At 39.4% G+C, this 20,221-nt stretch overlaps 1 protein-coding gene and 1 long non-coding RNA gene across 2 annotated transcripts; one reads left to right on the forward strand and one right to left on the reverse strand.

Moving 5' to 3' along the window:
* Positions 1-649: 649 nt before the first annotated feature.
* On the reverse strand, positions 650-7,923 carry LOC134299931 (uncharacterized). The gene is made up of 3 exons (XR_010007173.1): positions 7,775-7,923; positions 7,530-7,635; positions 650-956 (listed from the first exon to the last, which is right to left on the reverse strand). It is a non-coding gene; the product is annotated as an uncharacterized LOC134299931 (long non-coding RNA).
* Positions 7,924-8,924: 1,001 nt separating this feature from the next.
* On the forward strand, positions 8,925-17,493 carry LOC100558890 (T-cell-interacting, activating receptor on myeloid cells protein 1). The gene is made up of 7 exons (XM_008118478.2): positions 8,925-9,127; positions 9,257-9,292; positions 11,093-11,392; positions 12,859-13,149; positions 14,436-14,540; positions 15,575-15,612; positions 16,917-17,493. Exons 1-7 carry the CDS (start codon positions 9,097-9,099, stop codon positions 17,058-17,060), a joined length of 945 nt encoding a protein of 314 aa, XP_008116685.1. The 5' UTR covers positions 8,925-9,096; the 3' UTR covers positions 17,061-17,493.
* The last annotated feature ends 2,728 nt before the right edge of the window (positions 17,494-20,221 follow it).

Raw genomic sequence — 20,221 nt, forward strand, 5'->3', positions numbered from 1 at the left:
GCAAAAGTAGCTGAAACTGTACTGAACTAAGCTTTGTTCAGTGTGCTGAATCAATAGAGAGTTTGGTGATAAGATAAAGATTCCAATTTCTTATAGAATTTTTAGGTACTTTTTTCACTCCTTACGGTAGTAGTATGATAGTGGATGTCTTCATACAAGATGCCAGCAGTAATTTAGGCAGAACTTTGCAATTAGTGGGGAAAGTGGTAGACTGAAGGGTGGAAGCCTCACATAGTTATTAGTATTATTATTTAAATATCATTTTCACTCCATCCCCAGTTATTATCCAGGGTGGCTGGTACCGGATGAGAAACTTTCTACTGGACACACAGAAGACTGGGCGACTTGGAAGGAGCTGAACAGACTGAGTTCTGGCACCATAAAGTGCAGAGCCAATCTTAAGAAATGGGGCAACAAAGTGGAGTCCACGACATGCGAGTGTGGAGAAAAGCAAACCACAGACCACTTACTTCAATACAGTCTGAACCCTGCCACATGCACAAGGGAGGACCTTCTACTGTGACACCAGTGGCCAGCTTCTGGTCAAAAGAGATTTAGTATAATACCAAGTTTTTAACTTTGTGGTTTTTCATACATTATAACTGTATTCTCAATTTGCTTCTGACACGATAAATAAAATTACTCAGGATTATTAGCAGATAGAGTTTTTATTTAGGCATCAGTGAAAACAAGTAAAATATGACAGTAAAATATGGGGTGAAGGCAATTGCACTAGGATGATTTACTCTAAGGTGCTATTGGCCAGTGTAACATCTTCCAACTTCACCCTGATTCAAAGTAACTCAGTTAAGTCTCTTCCTGGTTCTGTGATGCTTTTAGGTTCCTTGATATAAGGATGAAGAATGTCCAAGATCTCTGCCATCTGAGGATGATATTCAGCCCAAGAGGAATCTGCTCCCTTGGTCACATTATGATGTAAAGGTTGGAATCTAGAGCTGAAACAAAATGATTAAAGAGCAGAATCATGTTACTTGTGAGATATATAGAAGTTCCTCTTTTAGCCCAGACATATCCTAAATTGGATGTGCTCGGGTAATAAAAGCTCACTCCCCCGGGAAGTTAAATATCATTTGAAAGTAAATAAAGATGGTTTGATGACTTATCAATGTAAAGAAGGGTTTGAATGTAGGAGTAATTCCAAGCATGATAAAGAGATCTGAATCAAATCTCAGTGTTGTGTGTGTGTGTGTGCATGTTTGTATATATACTGAAGTCTGACACATTGACTTGAGCTTTATAAATTCTAGGATTAAGACTTATGGATTAAATTTTGCCAGAAGGCTAACAGTCCTGGCTAGATTTGTGTATTCAAAGGAATGTCTTTTACCATGTTCACATATTGGCTTGCTTATTCAGCAGTAGAATCTGAAAATCAGAATGACACTGTGATTCTTTACTCTTTGATTTGATTTGTGATTCTTTGTAATTAGAAATAATTACAACAATAGAAATAGTTTGTAGGAAGCTTCATGCTTCTTGTCATTGGTCTTGCATATTATCTGCACTGGAAAAATTGTACAGCAAGACATTCTGCTCTAGACATGTACAAATTCAACATGCAAGACACTGAGAAAAGGTAGATCAGTCACAAGATTCTTTGGACTGCAAATGCCACACTACGCTTTCTATTCTTGTGGAGCAAGAAGAGTATCACTGACATAGTTTGTTCTTTGATATAAGCATGAAATAAATAAAGACTGTCAAGCCTTTTCTGCAACTTACATAACCCACATCCATATCCTGCACAACCCACAAATCCCTATCTCTACACTACAACCCAAATAAATGTAATGATTCAATGTGGTTAACCTATAGGAAGGGAACAATTAAAGGTAAAAATGCAACTTGTTACAACTAATGAGTTCTGTAACCAGCAAGGACTTATATAAGTTGTATAAATGGTTTTTAACTTTGAATATATTTTAATGTATTTTAACTGTGATTTTTAATACTGTTTATATTTAATTCTGTTTTAATATTTGCATATTTTAAATTGCATGCTAATGTTTTTATGTTAAGCTGCTTGGAGGCTCCTATGGGAGAGATAAAGCGGTATAATAATAATAATAATAATAATAATAATAATAATAATAATAATAATAATAAAACATCTGCAGAAATTCCAAGACATTTTGTGCTCTCCCACCAAGCGTAACATGATCTGTGTTACCGGGTAACCCAGTATATAGGTTTAGTGACACGTCTTTAATAGCTGGGAAGGCAACAGCGGTACAGTAGTCTGAATGCTAGATTACAATGCTTGAGACCAGGGTTTGAATCCCCACAAAGTCATGGAAATCCAATGTACGATCTTGGGCAAGTCACACATTTTCAGCCTCAGATAAAGGCAAAGACAACCTCCTTTAAACAAATCTTGCCAAGGAAACCCTGTGACAGATTCACCTTAAACTCTCCATAAGTCCATCTGTTTTGTTTTTTGGTTTTTTGGGGGGTTTTTTTGGGAAATACAACAACCATATCAACTGAATAAAAGTTTCAGTCAGGGGCTAAAATAGCCTGGGAATCTATGACCAAAAAAGAAATCTTAGAGAATGAGTGTTTTAGAATATATCCTTTAGCCCTGTCAAAGCTGAAGTCTCCAACCACTGAAAATTATATGTAAATGCACTACACCCCAGCAAGAAAGTAAAGAAATATCCTAATATTTTAAGCAAGTTTATTTTTCAGAACTATTCTTCTGGAAAACATGGACAGAGCAAGCATCTGCAAAGAGAACTTCTGCCCCTTTCCTCAAATCAGACAAACCTTCCTCAGTTTTTGAGATTTTTATCAAGTCTTCCCCATCTACCTTCATTCAAGTTTCTCTTTGTAAGCATAAGGGACAGAAAACTGGTTAATTTCACTTTTGAACACATGGTGCAATTTTATATGAGGGACCAACTAGTACAATGTTAGGCTCTTCATCGGATATCATTCCTATGAAACACAGATTCCATGTCATACCACTTCAGTTATGTCTACTTTAATCTCATTCCTGATAATGCATTCTTCCACTTACCCTTCCTCCTTTTTTTGGAAAAAATTGTTGGCAATCAAGAGCAGATTCAGTTTGTAAGTTGTGTTTCTTCATCAGCTTGAAAGATGGAGTGGCCATGAGGAGCTCTCTCAGCCCGGTCATAGCAAATTTCTACATGGAATACTTTGAAAAACAAGCCCTCGAAACAGCATCAAAAAAGCCCACTATATGGTTCAGATATGTGGATGACACCTTCAGCATTTGGAGTCATGGAGAAGAACTCAACAAGTTCCTGGACCACCTCAACAGCATCCACCCAAACATTCAATTCACCACGGAAAAAGAAAAGGAAGGAAAACTGCAGTTTCTAGATGTTCTGGTCATCCGCAAACCCACTCAACAATTGGGCCACACAGTTTACAGAAAACTACACACAGAGATAGATACCTTCATAAAAACTCCAACCATCACTCAAGTCAAAAAAATAAGCACAATCAAAGCCCTGGCAGGCCGTGCACAAAGAATCTGTGAACCTCACCTCCTCCAAGGTGAACTAAACCACCTCAACTGTGCTCCACAGGCCAATGACCACATAGGGATGCTGATGAAGAAACACAACCTACAAACTTATCTACAGACCCACTAAGAAAATCCAACAAATACTATGTTCAGCAAAGGACAAGAGGGATCCTCTCACTTCTGCAGGAGTCTACCATATACCATGAAGCTGTTGACAAGTCTACTTAGGGACCACCAAACGCAGACTCGAATCAGGGAACATGAAAGGCAATGCAGACTGACTCAACCAGAGAAGTCAGCCATAGCAGAGCACTTGATGAGCCAACCTCAACACAGTATATTATTTGAGAACACAGAAATGCTGGACCACTCTAACAACTATCATGTTAGACTACACAGAGAAGTGATTGAAATCTACAAGCATGTGGACAATTTCAACAGAAAGGAGGAAACCATGAAAATGAACAAAATATGGCTGCCAGTATTAAAAAACTCTAAAATCAGAACAGTAAATAAGGAACAACACTATGAAAACAGAGGAATTCCAGACATGAATCAATCAGGGGCAGCTAACACATCTGAACAAAAGATTCCCCCAGGCAGGAAGAAGCCAGGAAATCTGTTAAGGCCATTAATAATAATAATAATCAAGGCAATTAATTACAACATTCACATTGGCCTCCAACAGACAAAAGTTCCTTCTCCCACCCTGGACCTTCCATAGATATATAATAGATATATAGATATATAAACCCTCCTTGATTAGTTTTCCCCCCCAATATACCTCACAACCTCTGAGGATGCCTGCCATAGATGTGGGTGAAATGTCAGGAGAGAATGCTTCTGGAACATGGCCATATAACCCGGAAAACACACAACAACCGAGTTAATTTTTTGTCTTTATTACCACATGGCCACAAAGATGTTAATGGTCTCTACCTGCTTGAGAGCCCTCGATTGCATAACAGAAACAACGTGTAAGGGGAAAAAATATTTACCGAGACTTCAAAACTACAATTTTCATATTTTTAAGCATCTTTTGCCTGATGAAGGAGTTGATAGAGCTTCAAATGTGCCATGTGTGTTTTGGTTGACCAATAAGAGTATTACTTTTTGTGAAACACTGAATGAATGATTTGTCTTCCAAATAATCATCTGTTGGTTCCTGGTTATGGCATTAGCCCCAAATACAAAAAATGTATATCCAAGTCTTTACAACTTCCATGGGGGAAGTTTCACATATGCATTTGTAGCACTATGATCTGCTTTAACAGCCATGGCTTCATCTTGTGTAATTCAGGAATGTGCGGTTTGGAGAGGCATCCCTGCTCTTAACTGCAAACTGTAGTTTTCCATAGAACTTTGCTGTGAAAGTTATAATGGAATCATAGCATTATAACTGAATAGTTTGAACAGGGTTCAAAAAACTTTATAATGAGTTGCTAATTTGTCCTCATCTATGGGATAGGAGAGACACAGATATCATCACTTGGTGATTCATCCCACTTGGAAGGAGGTAAAAGGAAGAACAAATGTTGTACTCATGAGCTGTTCCTCTTTGAGTAAAATACTTCTCTTTCTGTGAGCAGAAATGGATCTAGATTTCCCTTTAACTACTTGTAGCATTTTAAGCCACCTCTCAATTTTCTTTGTTAAAGTCTGGGCGATGACCTCATCTCTAGAGAGTATTTCCCGTTAGTCAACTCTATTGACAGTAACTGAAATAAGATGAGGACAAACGGAAAAAGCAGAAAGAGGAAAGTGAAAATGGGACATTTTTGAAGCTTCTCAAAAAATGAGACAACAGAATACATCTATGATGTTTATCTTACAGCAGTAATGTGTGTCCTATGACCTCATAACATGGGACTTTTTTTAGCATTCTAGGATGTTTCACCCCAGTCCAGAAATGGATGGGTACGATGTCCATCATACGAGGGCTGAATGAAAAGTAATGTCTCCACCTTCGTTACTTGGGTTTGGATGGGAATATTTTAATAAATCAAATGCAGAAATAATCCTTAGAATGTGCTCTTTAACTACCACTATTCACTTTAACACATAATCACCAGACAATTGGATACATTTCTGCCAACGATGAACAAGTTTTCTGAAGCCGTCACAGAAGAAGTCGACACTGTTTCCGCAACCAGCATCTCACCGTTCTCTCAGTGTCTTCATTAGAAGCATAATTTTTTTGTGTGTGTCAGGAGCAACCGGAGTTGCTTCTGGAGTGAGAGAATTGGCCGTCTGCAAGGACGTTGCCCAAGGGACGCCCGGATGTTTTGATGTTTTTACCATTCTTGTGGGAGGCTTCTCTCATGTCCCCGCATGGAGCTAGAGCTGATAGAGGGAGCTCATCCACACTCTCCCCAGGTGGGATTCGAACCTGGCAGCTTTCAGGTCAGCAACCCAACCTTCAAGTCACTTAGTCCACTACGCCATCTGGGGGCTCTAGAAGCATAATGATGTCCCCGTAGATCTTCTTTCATTATTGGGAACAGATGGAAGTCAGACGGAGCTAAATCTGGACTGTATGGACGATGCCGTACAGTGGTGAGATCCAATCTCTGAAGTTCTGCTCTGGTAGCATGTCAAGTGTGTGATCTTTTCCTTTCGGACTCTTGTTAACCGTTGTTTCGAAGTTCACAGCATTGTCATGTAACGCTCTCAATTTATTGTTGTTCCACGTTCAAGGAAACCAACATGGATAACACCATCTGCATCCCAGAACACTGTTGCCATGATTTTTCCAGCTGAGGGCTGTGTCTTGAATTTCTTTTTCTGTGACGAGTCTTTGTGTTGATATTCCATAGACTGACGCTTGGTCTCCGGGTCGTAATGGTGTACCCACATTTTGTCTCCTGTCACAATTGAATGGAGAAAGGCGTCACCTTCATTCTTGTAACGCAAGAGAAGTTCCTGGAAAATTTCAAGTCTGTGTGCTTTCATTTCAGGTGTCAGCATCCTGGGTACCCATTGTGCACAGATCTTCTGATAGCCAAGCAAAGTAATAATGTGACCCACATGTTCTTGTGAAATACTGATTATGCTTGAAATTTCTCTCTGAGTGATACAACGATCGTTCTGAATCAATCTGTCAACCTTTTGCTTGTGAAACTCGGTGGTTGCTGTCACAGGACATCCAACTCTTTGTTTGTCATGCAAGTCAGATGTTCCCACCTCAACATCTTTAAACTTATTTGCCCAACGATGCACAGTACTCACATCAACAGAATCACCATAAACAGCTTGCATTCTATGATGAATCTCCTTTGGGGTGACACCTTCTGCTGTCAAGAATTCAATGACTGCACATTGCTTAAGTCACATTGACCAACCGTCTGCGCCGAGTTCCATACTTCGCACTTTAACAACACAACCGTTTAATGCTAAGGCTTCTTGCCAAATGGAACTGTAGAGGAGAGTCTACTGAACAAGCCAGTACCTGCCACATACCAGTACTGCCATCTGTTGAGGAGTTACGAAGGTGGAGGCATTACTTTTCATTCAACCCTTGTACATCATTGCCTAACTTCTAGCAGAAGCCCCACCACCCAAAACCTGAGTAGAAGCATTATATGATGTTTCACTCGCAACATGGGAGGCTTCCCATGTTCAGCTGGCTCCAATCCACGAGCTTTTGGTGATGGGAGAAACATCACCGGAAAGCAGCAGTATGTGGCATGGCAGAATTGCCCTACTGCCCCTCAATTTGCTGGCAAAGCAGTATTATAAGATCCTTAATAGTGTTCAACATCCTAATAACCCTTGGGAAAGTCTGAAGCTACACCTAGTTCTGAGCAACTGGGCTTGATGCTTACTGGCCCATGCTTTAACTGAATATGATGTGATCTCCTGTGAAATCATTAGAAAGAATCCCCAGTTGCCATGTTGTTGCCCTGGGATGCTCCTAACTTGGCAATTCTTTGTCCAAATTCCCCAGCCACATTCCCAATCATCATCAGCTCTTTTCACCATTTGCTTTTATTTTTCCCCTCCGATATCTCACCTCTTTGACGTTCACTAGAACAAACTGCTAATGTCACCAGCTCCAAGTAGTTTGCCATGTCACCAGCTCCAAGTAGTTTGCCATTTGAACATTGGGCTTCATTATTCTGAAGAAGAAAGACATTGCAAGAATGCTCAAGAGCATGTTTCCAACCTGGGCCAGGGCCTTGCTCTACTTTCTGCCCTCATTTCTACCCCCAGAGAGCTTGGTCTCCCTCAGTGTCCTGTTAGTAGTAAGCAACATACTTAATGTATCGGCAGGAACTTTCTCATGGTTTCAGTCTGCATGGAAAGTCATTCTGGGTCAGGGCTCATTGGCCAGAATCATGATAACCAAAGGCATCAACTGATGTTGTATCTTCATGTAGGGTTAACAGGTCAAGAGCATCACAGGGCCAAATTTTGACACCTGGAGATTCTTCCTTGTGATGTCATGGGAGAGCAAGTGATACTATGAAGTATGTGGCATTAAGCATGAACCCCAGTTGCTCAGAACATGTCAGTCAAGCAATAGCATGCCCAACATTGCTAATTCGTTACCTTCCATGGCACAAGACCCCACCAAGGCCCTACACTTGGAAGACAATCATAATTGGCCATGAGTGATAGCCTATGACGATGATTATTAGCAATTGTGATAATTAAACTACCATATATATTCATGTATAAGTCAACCTCATGTATAATTCAAGGGTAGTTTTGGGGGTCATGATTAAGGATGCTGATATAACCTGTGGATAAGTAAAGGGTTATTCTGTAGAGAAGGGAAAGGATCAGTGCTGACTTGGCTGCTATTTCTCCACTTTAGCATTAAAAAAGGCCAGAAGTGGCACCACAGCAGGGAAATTAGAGGAAGTTGGTGCTTTTTAAAGGTTCTTCCAAGCAGAACTAAAACTTTTCACCATTCTACTCGGAGAAGTGGGTGGTTCCTTTTTCCATTAAAGTACAGCACTTACATTAACCCATGGATAAGTCAATCCAGGTCTTTGGAAATGATATTTTGACTAAAGTTTCTAGATGTATACATAAGTATTTAGGGCATTTCCCATCCAGCACCATCTGGAGGCAATGTATTTAGAACAGTGGTCCCCAACCTTTAGGCCTCCAGGTGTTTTGGACTTCAGCTCCCAGAAATCCCAGCCATCTTACCAGCTGTTAGGAACTGTGGGAGCTGAAGTCCAAAACACCTGGAGCCCCAAAGGTTGGGAACCAGTGATTTAGAATGAATGCTCTCTATAGCATAAAAGATCCAATCCTTTTAATTTGTGGCTTGGAAGTCATCTCATTTTGAACAGAAAAACCCAGGTAACTCAGAATTCAGTCTGAACTTTGAGTGCCCCAAATGTGCAAGTTTCCCCTTTTTAAAAATGTACAAAAAGGGATGTGGTTTGTCAGATGATATAGGAGGTTATCTGTGAAAAACTGTGTGGTGAGATCACAGCATTAAAGACTGTCCAAGTCAGCAAAGTTGTATTTTAGAAGCTGGATCCCTTTGTGGAGATCTTTATCTACAACATTGGAGTGAAGCAACGGACGGTGTTGGCAACAGAGCTGAAGGACTTCTCAAAATGAATGTGTCTTTCAGCATCCTCTTCCTTGGTTGGTATCCCACATGGACTAACAGCAGGATCAGAAATATGCCCTGGCAGTGGTGGGAAGGTCACATACTTGCTGTTGGTCCTTATTTCTCATTTGCTTTAACCACTAATGAAATAATTTCCTTTCTAGGTTGGTGGCTGCTCGGGCAGTGGCAGATGTCTAGAGGTGTGTATTCAAAAAATCCTGTTTTGCTCATCATAGTCCTTCAAGCAATGATAGTATTCTTAGGGAAAGTATTTCCCTTGATTTGGTTTCCTTCCAAGGATAAGGCAAATGAACAAGAAAAAACCTCTCCTCCAAAGGAAAGCCTATAGACTTGTTGAAATAACTGAACTTAGACTTGGACAAGTTTAGCATACGTCAGCTTTTATTCCATGAAGAAATGATAAAGAGAGATTCAATACTTGGTCTTTGGATGTATGTAATGTATGTGTGTGTTTGCATAGAGAGAGGATCATTTAACATTTCAGTGGTGTGGGAACAAATTAAGAACATATTTCAAAGTGTGCCAAAAAGTCCTTTCCTTTTGGTTGACAAAGCCAAACTGCAGGCTGTCATTCTCCTCCACCTATTGCCTGGCAGATTTTTCTTTTTGTGGTGCACAGTTCAAGCATTTCCTGCAGAGCTTACTGTAAACTTTGCATGTTGTTGCTAACATATTTGTGTAAATGTGAGGTGTTCAGAAACCTTTTGCTGTTACCAATTTGTTTGTGACCCCAACACTGAGCTATAACCCATTTGAGGTCAGGACCCACAGTTTAAGACGCAGTGCTTTACGCTATAGAATATGTAGGGATCATACTATGAATAAATGATGGATATTTAATTCTAGGTTTCACATTTGTAACTGTGATTGTGAATTCAAGTCTACAAGTTTTTGTGAGGCACATATCTAAAGAAACCTGCACCTGATATATCTTATATCTATCAACCGTTTACCCCTTTCTCAGATTTTAATGTCGTACTTTCAGTGTCAGTCATTTCCTCTTTCAACACAAACTAACACTTCTATTTCAATCTGAGAAAATACTAATCCGGAAAAAGTTAAAAATGTCATTTCATGAAAGAGTGTATGTGAGTCTATGTATGCAACCGTTACAATATTTGTCTAAATTCTGAAATTACAGTTACATTTATTTTAAGCTTTCAGATCAACCCTGTCTCATTTTTGGTTAATGGGTCAGGAAAGATATGATAGCACACCTTTGGTTATATTTAAAAGGTTTTGTGAAATAGAAATAAGCTTAGCAGCACATTTATTTGTTAGTCCATTCTCCAAACACTTGTATTTGTTAATGCTTGCCTTTTTAGAAGAATAACTTCAAGTTCATGTCTTACATATGGTTTAGACAATTTTACATGGAAAATATATTCAGTTTCTAATTACAGATGACATGAGCCACAGTGGCGCAATGGGTTAAACCTTTGTGCTGGCTGAACTGCTGACCTGAAGGTTGGGTTGCTGACCTGAAGGTTGCCAGTTCGAATCCACGAAAAAGGGTGAGCTCCTATCTGTCAGCTCTAGCTTGCTGGGACATGAGGGAAGCTTCCCAGCAACACATCCGGATGTCCCCTGGGTAACGTCTCTGTAGATGGCCACTTCTCTCAGACCAGAAGTGACTCGCAGTATGTTCTCAAGCTTTTGATATGATTTTAAAAATTACAGATAAAAATAAAATACATTCAGAACCATAAAATGGATAACATCCATCTTTCAGAATATTGGAAGGATCAAACTGATTTTAACAACTTCTGTATCATATCCAGTTGTATCATGTGCACTAAACTCCCCAAGGAAGACTCAAATAAAATATATTGGACAGGCTGCATAATGTACTAGCCCTTTAAAGCATCCGATTAGGGGCTTCCTTCATTGTTTTTCCCATTTTACCGGAGCCAGATTTTACAGATGTCCCCACTTCTCTCTTTCTTATTCTTGATCTTCTTCATTTATTTGCCATCCAGGAGGATTACATCCCAAACCTTACATTTCTATCCACCCCAGAGGGATGATTGCTTTGGGCGGAAATGTCAGCATCCGTTGCTGGACAGAAAGCGAAAAACATGTTGAGTACTATCTTACAAAAGAAGTAAATTCATATACAACTACTCCATCAGCCAAAGTAGCAGACCCATGTCACGTGATATTTCCTATTGTCAGTGCCAGTATTTCAGATGGAGGGAGTTACTGGTGTTTATATCATAACGAGTCAAACGACATGGAGTGGTCACCTCAAAGTGATATTGTATACATCAACCTAACAGGTAAGATTGTGACTTGGCCTTGTATATAAGGATCTATTGGTTTTCTGCATCAGTAAATCAAATGCAAATGCTTGTTTATGTTATGGGAGAATAGTGGGAATGAATAAGTACCGCTCCAGTTGTTGGACTACAACATCCATGAGGTCTAGCCAATATAGCCAATGGTAAAACATACTGGAAGTTGCAAGTACAATAGAGTCTCACTTATCCAACATAAACGGGCCGGAATAATATTGGATGAGTGAATATGTTGGATAATAAGGAGAGATTAAGAAAAAGCCTATTAAACATCAAAATAGGTTATGATTTTACAAATTAAGCACCAAAACATCATGCTATACAACAAATTTGACAGAAAAAGTAGTTCATTACATATTAATGCTATGTAGTAATTACTGTATTTACGAATTTAGCACCAAAATATCACAATACATTGAAAACATTGACTACAAAAATGTGTTGGATAATCCAGAATGTTGGATAAGTGAGACTCTACTGTACCTGTAAAACTGTACAATTCTCAGATCATGGTAGAATTGGAAAAGGGCAGAGGGATTATGCTATTATATCCAGCCAGAAGTAAATTGTTGTGCATTTTTATTGTTGTTTGTTACCTTAAACTATTTTAAAACAATAACAAAAATTTAAAAAGTTTTATTTTGTTGATAGATGCAGCATCAGATGTGATCTGGAGCCTCCAGTGACGCAATGGGTTAAATCCTTGTGTTAGCAGGACTGCTGACTGAAAGGTCGGCAGTTTGAATCCGGGGAGCAGGGTGAGCTCCCATCTGTCAGCTCTAGCTCCCCATGAGGGAACATGAGGGAAGCCTCGTACAGGGTGATAAAACATCAAACATTCGAGCGTCCCTTGGACAACGTCCTTGCAGATGGCCAGTTCTCTCACACCAGAAGTGACTTGTAGTTTCTCAAGTTGGTCCTGACACACACAAAAAAGATGTGATCATCCTATTAAAGAGTATAAAACTTCATGAAATTATTCCCAGTTCTATAAACTAAGTAAACTTAGAGGAGAATATTCTTTGGTTGTCTGAATGTCAGGAACTAGAGAATGCTCCGAGCATTGCCTATCAAGAAAGCAGATACTAGATTGAAGTGTAGGTGAGAGGGCGATACAGGTCTGTTTCCTTTATGGTCACTTCCAGGTCACCAAGAGGAGTCTCTTGCAGTCCAAAGTTATCGGATCAGGAAAAAATGGCTCCCAACCCCTGCATCTCACCTCCATTGTCACATAATGCTATGCTTTATTCTCCTGGCATACATGGTGGGAATGGTGAGGAGGGAGGAAACAAGGCTTATTCTTGATAGAGGACCCATAGAGGGAGGGGAGGGGAGCTTTTTTGATAGAGGGAGGGAGAGGAGAGGAGCTCTTTGTGACCGAGTTCTGTAACAACTGTCCTTTCTATTCAGAATTATATCAAGGCTCATTCAAGTATTTCTCTATTTAGATCCCATCCTGCCCAAACCTTCCATCGAAGTGATACCTACAAATGAGATTGCTCCAGAGCTGAATGTCACCATACTGTGTCGAGGGCCAGAAAATGGTCTGATTTTTGCCCTTCATAAAGCAAATATGCAAGTAGCATTTCAGACCACAAAGCCTGAGACAGACACGGCAGAGTTTCTTTTTGTCATGCTGACATTGGAGGATGCAGGAAACTACACCTGCCAATACCACCAGAGAGGAAGTCCATTTGTCTGGTCAGAGCCAAGTGAGCCTGTGGAGGTGGTCTTCAGAGGTAAGACACCAAACTCAATAGACTTCACTTCCTGCCACCCATCAAAGAGTTAAGAATAAATGGTTAGAAAGAACCTCTACTTACAGTATAGTATGTCAGAAAGTGATTGTTGTAAGTCACCATAGAGATAGGTGGGTCACCTCCAGCCAATACTGGCATCGATCCTGGTCGTCCTCTTTTTCAGCCAATCAAGGGAAGGAGTGGGAAGTCTGAAGAGATGTCAGAACTGTATAAGATGTTTTGCAGTTCTTTGTATGTTTATGCTTGTACTTGCATCCTTTTTGGCTGAATCATAATAAACTTCTATGGCTTGTTTTTAACCTGGTGAGTATGTTTCTCTGTCCTGGCTGATCTGTCCTTAGCATCTGCCCACCGGGCACTGACCTTTTAACTGCGGTCCTAGCTGAAATCACTACAATATTAGTAATCTCTCTGACCCACAATTTAAACTCTGATATTTGTTTCTTCATTGCCTCCTGCAATCTCCACTTATGAACCGACTTTCCTCCACTATCAACTACTACATTAAGTATTTTTTTTAATCTTATTCCACTGAAGAATATTTTTTAAATTTCTATAATTTTCAAAGTCATAAATATAGGAAGATGGTTTGGGAATTGTTGCAAGACCCTTTTAAGGTTCAAGTGGACTTGGATCAAACTCTGTTTTTATTGGGACTGCCAAATGAACAAATCAAAAACCTGGATTAGAAAAAATTAATACATTATATATTTCTAGTGGCAAGGATAACTTTTTTAATTATTGGAAATCCTTCATATTCTTTATAAAAAAGAAAGAAAAATGTAAATACACTTTCGGGATTTGAAAATAAAAATAATAGCAAATAGAATTACAAGGTACAAATAGAGATTCTATATAAGCTTAATAGCGAGAAAACAACTATTTTATTTTTTTTACCTCATGTGGATGGAAGGCAGGAAGTTAACCCTATTTTTTTTTTTTTTGCTTTTTAAATTTTCTTTTTTTAGTGTTTAGTCAAAATAGCTAGGGAAGAGGGTATATTTCCAGTAGGGTAATATATTTAAAGCAGTATTACTGTTATGTAAATAGATTAATATACTCTTATACTGTATTGTACAGACCCCATCTGTCAAGGGTGCTTTGAATGCAATTTTCCTGTTGCTTGGCAGGGGGTTGGATTAGATGGCCTACGAGGTCGCTTCCAACTCTATGATTCTGTGCTTCAATTATTCTAAGTGTACTACAGAACTTATATTAAAATAACAAACTGATTTTTTAAAACATAGATTTCTATGGTTTTATAGGAAGCGCCATGGCAATCTTACCAGCCAGTATTGCTGCAGGCATTGCTCTCCTGGCTCTCCTATTGTTATTGCTTGCCTATCTACTGCAGAGAAAAAAGAGAAAAGGTAAGTGAAACAATAAGGTGGCTTATGACTAGACTGAGGCCATCATAGTTTGGTTGTATCATCATAATAGCTGAGTCACCAGAAAAGATGATAATGTGTGGTAAAGTGGAGGGCAATAGACTACATTCCAGACTCAGTCAAGGAAGCACCAGCAACACCTGAGCAGGGCTGTTGGGATAACTTGGAGGTCTCTCATGTACATAAATCAAAATGCTTTTCTTTCTCTTGGATGCAATATATGCTGTTGTTGGTTGTCAACTGCCTTCAAATCACATCCAAGAGACCAAACAGCAGAAAATTTTCAAATGAAGGCAAAGTTCTTACTACGTTCTGAACAAGATAGATTCTATAGGTCTGTTGCATTTGTATGTAAGTCGGTACAGTACATTTCAAGTGTAACTCTAGATAGATAGATAGATAGATAGATAGATAGATAGATAGATAGATAGATAGTAGTTGTTTTTTTGGGGTCAGGAGCAACTTGTCGCTTCTGGAGTGAGGGAATTGGCCGTCTGCAAGGATGTTGCCCAGGGGACACCCGAATGTTTTTTGAAATTTTTACCATCCTTGTGGGAGGCTTCTCTCATGTCCCCGCATGGAGCTGGAGCTGATAGAGGGAGCTCATCCGCACTCTCCCCAGGAGGGATTCGAACCTGGATAGATAAAGGGTTAACACCCCTGTGGTATTTGTTGTGTTGTCTGTGCCCCTGTTCAGAAGATTTCACCTTACTTTCTGACTCTGTGATAACTGGATTTTGAAAAAAAAAAAGGCTTCTTGGGGAAACAAGGACTGGTGATAAAGCTTCAGTGGAGACACCTTTTCCCCATGATAACTCTTCCAGGAGTGAATTTCCCTTCCAAGGGGTAAATTTCTCTCACTTCCTGTTGTCTCACCTCTGTTTGTAACTATGAAAAGTTTGTAAGTCAGATCTTTGTAATTCGGGGACTGCCTGTATAAGAATTGGGAGTTGGATGTACAATCTGAATGTGAAACAAATTAGCCAAGTTTTTAATGGGGTGTCTCTGATCTATAGGCTCCATCACAAAGAAAGAAAAGCAACCAATGGACAAGGTAAACAATTTTTGTATATATATTGTATTGATATGTATGACTATCTTATTATTTTATGTCCTATATAATAGGCATTCTAAACTGGAAAAGCCCCTTTCTCCCTTTTCCTCATGCACCCTGTTTACCTGCAGAATTGTCTGATTCTGTAGGTGGAAACAAAGCATTTGAAGACAGCCATCCTCACATGCCTTCTGTCACTGCTGTATTGTGCTCTTGTAACCCTCTTGAGGGCTACAGATCACTAATCTAGATTTATTTCATTTCTTGGACTCCCAGGATCCCTGATCATTGGCAAAGGCATCTGAGGATGAGGGTAGAAGTCCAAAACATCTGGAGGACTACAGTTTGGGGATCACTGCTCTAGAATTATCCCTAATGGGTCTAGACCAGGCATGGGCAAACTTTGACCCTCCAAGTGTTTTGGACTTCAACTCTCACAATTACTAACAGCCTACCGGCTGTTAGTAATTGTGGGAGTTGAAGTTCAAAACACCTGGAGGGCCAAAGTTTGCTCATGCCTGATCTAGAGGATGTCCAAAGTAGAAGACAATTGAAATTCCAGTGGCAAACTGGAGGCCAACATCTATTACTTTGTTGTGATTCTGGTAGAAGCTTTCACCTTTTCTATTTTGCTGTTCACACATACTCAAGAACAATAATGGCAAGCTAGGACATGTCCAGAGAAAGGCAACCAAAATGATCAAAGTTTTCGAAACCAAGTCCTATGAGGAACAGCTGAGGGAAGAGAGGATGTTCCCTCAGCTGAGCGTGAACATGAGAAGGCTGAGAGTGTACATGAGAGCCATATTTAAATATTTAAAAGGATATCACACTGAGGAAGGGTAAACTTGTTTTCTGCTGCTCTGGAGACCAGGACACGGAGCAATGGATTCAAATTGCAGGTAAAAAAGATTCCACTGAAACATTCAGAAGATCTTCCTGACAGCAAGAGCTGTTAAGCAGTGAAATATGCTGCCTCGGAATATGGTGGAGACTCCTTCCCTGGAGATTTTTAAGCAAAGGCTGGATAGCCATCTGTCAGGGATGCTTTAATTCTGTGTTCCTGCATGGAATCCAGAGTCAATAAGATGGTAAAGTCCAAGGTTGAAGGCAAAATCCAGAATGGGGTTGGACTGGATGGCCCTTGGGATCCTTTCTAACTCTATGAATCAATGATTCTAGGAAGATTTTCTTGAGGCAGCCTCTGTTTATCTTGTTTGTTGTAGGCAAGCACACATTGCAAATGCTCCAAAGAAAGCATTGGCAGGATTATACCCTAAGATATATTTTTTTTACTTCTCTAGGCCTCGGAACCTGATGTTGAAGAAATGCCTGATGAAGTTTCCTATGCGATATTGAACCCTCAGTCACAGAAAACCAAACAGACACCTGATTCTCTTGACCAAAGATCTGAAACATGTGTCTATTCATCTGTGGTCAAAAATTAAAATGCAACGGTGGACTCCAGGGTCGGGCACAAATGATGTCATCACTGCTGAGGTCAGTTGACATTCTGCAGTGGCCTCAATAATGGTGAAATCATTTCACATCTGGCCTCAGGGATGTAGCCAAAAACTCTGGGATCCTGTCCGTTCTCCAGAAAACATAGAACGATTCTGTACAGTGACTAATGGTGGCAGAATGGCTTAGCTTAGCATACATAAGCACGTGGATATCATAGCATTTTGGATTGTAGCCAATATTTGGAATCCCATTCTACACTTCATTAACAATGCAATTAAAGGCAAACTGGATTTTTTTCTGGCTGATCTCCTCCACCTTGAATATCTAGCCTGGTGAATGACACCAAAGAATTAAAAAAAATGCTCACTATTCAATAACATTTTTGTTAATCCAATAAAGTTGATGTTTTCTCACTCATTTTTGATTCCTAGCTGCTGTGTTTGATAAGGTGGCTCATTAATGTAAGTATTCATGAATGCTGTATTCTATTTTTCTGATTAAGGGAATAAGTACCACAAAAATGCAACAGTTTATGATGGAAACCAACCGCTCCCTCTTATCAAAAATTGACACTGATATCATCTTACCAACTGTGGTTTGCGAATGGCCAATTTATGGATTTCTTCCTCATAAAATAATAGAAATGGAATTGACATGCCCAGCTTTTACATTATCTTTCAACCACAAAAATTAATAGTGAGTTTCAAAGGTATTTGTTGAGAGTATGAGTTGCATATATTGGCACTGTCGTATTTGTACACATATATGATGTAGTTATATATGAAGACAGACTTATGGAACAACCACAGAATTTGGTGCACTCCCTTACAAAAAGTGATGAACACAGCTCTAGACAAAAAAAATTACCAGATTCATGGAAAGTCACAAATGAACTGATCATTTTTATAGGACCTCATGGTTCTTGGTGTCATGTTCTGAAACTAGCCTTGCTGGGAAAGACCTATGACTCTGGCTTTGAATGGGTGCTTTGAATGCGATTTCCTGCTTCTTAGCGGGGGGTTGGACTAGATGGCCCATGAGGTCTCTTCCAACTCTACTATTCTATGATTCTATGATTCTATGGCTCTCCTCTGATGCAGTGACTTACTGCTTAGAAGGGAATTACTAAGGACAGCCAGCTATTTAAGCCAAGGATAATTGCAATGCATACACTCTTCTGTTAGATTTAAGAGGTTATTACTTGATTCACATGTTCTAGGGAACTGGGCCTGAACTTTAACAAAGAAAACTGGAGGTGGTGGTGCAATACACAGCAAGTAGTTAAGGAGAAATAGAGATCCAGTTTCTTCTCAAAAGCTTTCTAACTTAGGCACTCCCAAAGTTATGAACAAGATAGGTTCTGGAAGTTTGATCTTAAGTTGAATTTGTATTTAAGTCAGAACAGGTACATGTTTAAAGTGTAACTCCAGCCTCTGTCCCTGTGAAAATTGGATATTGAAAAATTTGGCTTGTTGTGGAAACAAGAAAAAAGAGGAAGAGTTTGCTTCTTTTATCTACACATTCCATTTAATTCAAAAGATAGCTTTTTTCTCCTCGCACTTTACATACAAATGGAGAAGAAACATGAATAAAATAAGCATAGCTGCCCTGTCTAATTTAGGCCCTCAGTGATGTTTGTCTTGTGTCTATACTTTCCCTTCTTTCAAATGACCCAGTTCTCCATTTAGCTTTCTCTCAGGCTGCTCACCAGGTTCTTCTCCAAGCTGGCCTTCTAAGGTCATTTATCTGCCCCGACCAAAACTTTAGACTTAGAGTCCCCCTAAATCTGAAATGACTTGAAGGCACACAACAACAACAAGAAGAAGAAGAAGAAGAAGAAGTTTATTTATATCCCACCACTATCTCCCCCGGAGGGGACTCGGGGCGACTCACAGAAATATCAGATACAAAACAAAACAATGTACAATACATCAATAAACGATTGCATGCACCAATTATAATATTTAAACATTAACCAAAAAATGAAACACACTTACTAAAAACATAGAATTAAAAACAGTGAGGTTGTCATGGTAAATTAGCAAAGTGCACATTATAAGTTGCGAACTCAGAAACAAAAAGTGTCACAGATTCGTTTGAGGTCAATTTGGGATGAGATGAACCCTGAGCTAATGTCAAGTAACTAGGAGAAGTGAGACCAATACAAAAAGGTCTAGGAATATAATTACAATTATGATGGGGATGGGCGATCTTAACCAAAGGCCTGGGTGAAAAGCCAGGTTTTTAGGCTCAACAATCCTAGTTAACTTGACTGACTATGTCATCAGCCAAAACCAGACCCACACTTCCTATTGAAATATTGGTAAGATTATGTTGGTGAAAATTGTTCTTCATTTTAAATATTGTATTGTTCTTTCATGTTTTTTGCAGCACTAATAAGATATGTGCAGTGTGCATAGGAATCCTTTTATGTTTTTTCAAACTATAGTCCTGCCTCCCTACAGCTGAGGGATCGTAAATGGCCTTCGGTTTAAAAGGTTTGAGGTCCTCTGATCTACTGGTTTCTTCATCAAGCAAAGGATGATAAAAATAAGAAAAGTAACAATTTTGGAGTCACAGGTCTGCATTTTGTCTTAGGTGATGTTTTTGCTGTTCCGTTGAGAGATTTCAAGCAGGCAGAGACATTTAACACCATTGGGTCCATATGGGGATGTAGACAAAATGTAACCGCTGAATATATGTCCAAGTTCCATCTTGTCTCTGTTTAATTGTCTCTGAAAAGAATAGAAAGGGCAAATATTCACACACTCTGAAAAGTTCCTCTTTCTGCAAAATAAGGAAGTAGAGTTTACAGTATATACATCATTCCCAGCACAGACACAATCCAGCACTGCCCTAAAACCTCTAGCTTTCAAAAACCTCAAATGCCTGGTAGAAAAAAGTTTTGGTCTATCATCCTATTCAGTAGTTAAAAGATAACAGGCTAGACTTATGATCTGCCCAACCTGCTGGGGATTCACGTTTAGAGTCATTAATAGCCAAATGTGGCCACTAGACACTACAGTTTTAGCCTATGGCACTTCAAACAAAGTGTTTCCAAGGTGCTGAAAATTCAGGTGCTGGGAAATGAGGTCTACAGTGTTCTTCTGGTTATCATCTCAGGAATACTGAACAGGAGACCCAC

This window comes from Anolis carolinensis, chromosome 6 (genome assembly GCF_035594765.1).
Source record: "Anolis carolinensis isolate JA03-04 chromosome 6, rAnoCar3.1.pri, whole genome shotgun sequence".
NCBI classification, from domain to species: Eukaryota; Metazoa; Chordata; class Lepidosauria; order Squamata; family Dactyloidae; genus Anolis; species Anolis carolinensis.

What these genes read in the sequence shown, in the direction of transcription:
- LOC100558890 (XM_008118478.2), top strand. Translation starts at nt 9,097, where the DNA reads ATGAATGTGTCTTTCAGCATCCTCTTCCTTG. An exon ending in TGTATACATCAACCTAACAG is followed by an intron (nt 11,393 to 12,858) that starts GTAAGATTGTGA and finishes TTCTCTATTTAG; the next exon opens with ATCCCATCCTGCCCAAACCT. An exon ending in GCAGAGAAAAAAGAGAAAAG is followed by an intron (nt 14,541 to 15,574) that starts GTAAGTGAAACA and finishes TCTGATCTATAG; the next exon opens with GCTCCATCACAAAGAAAGAA.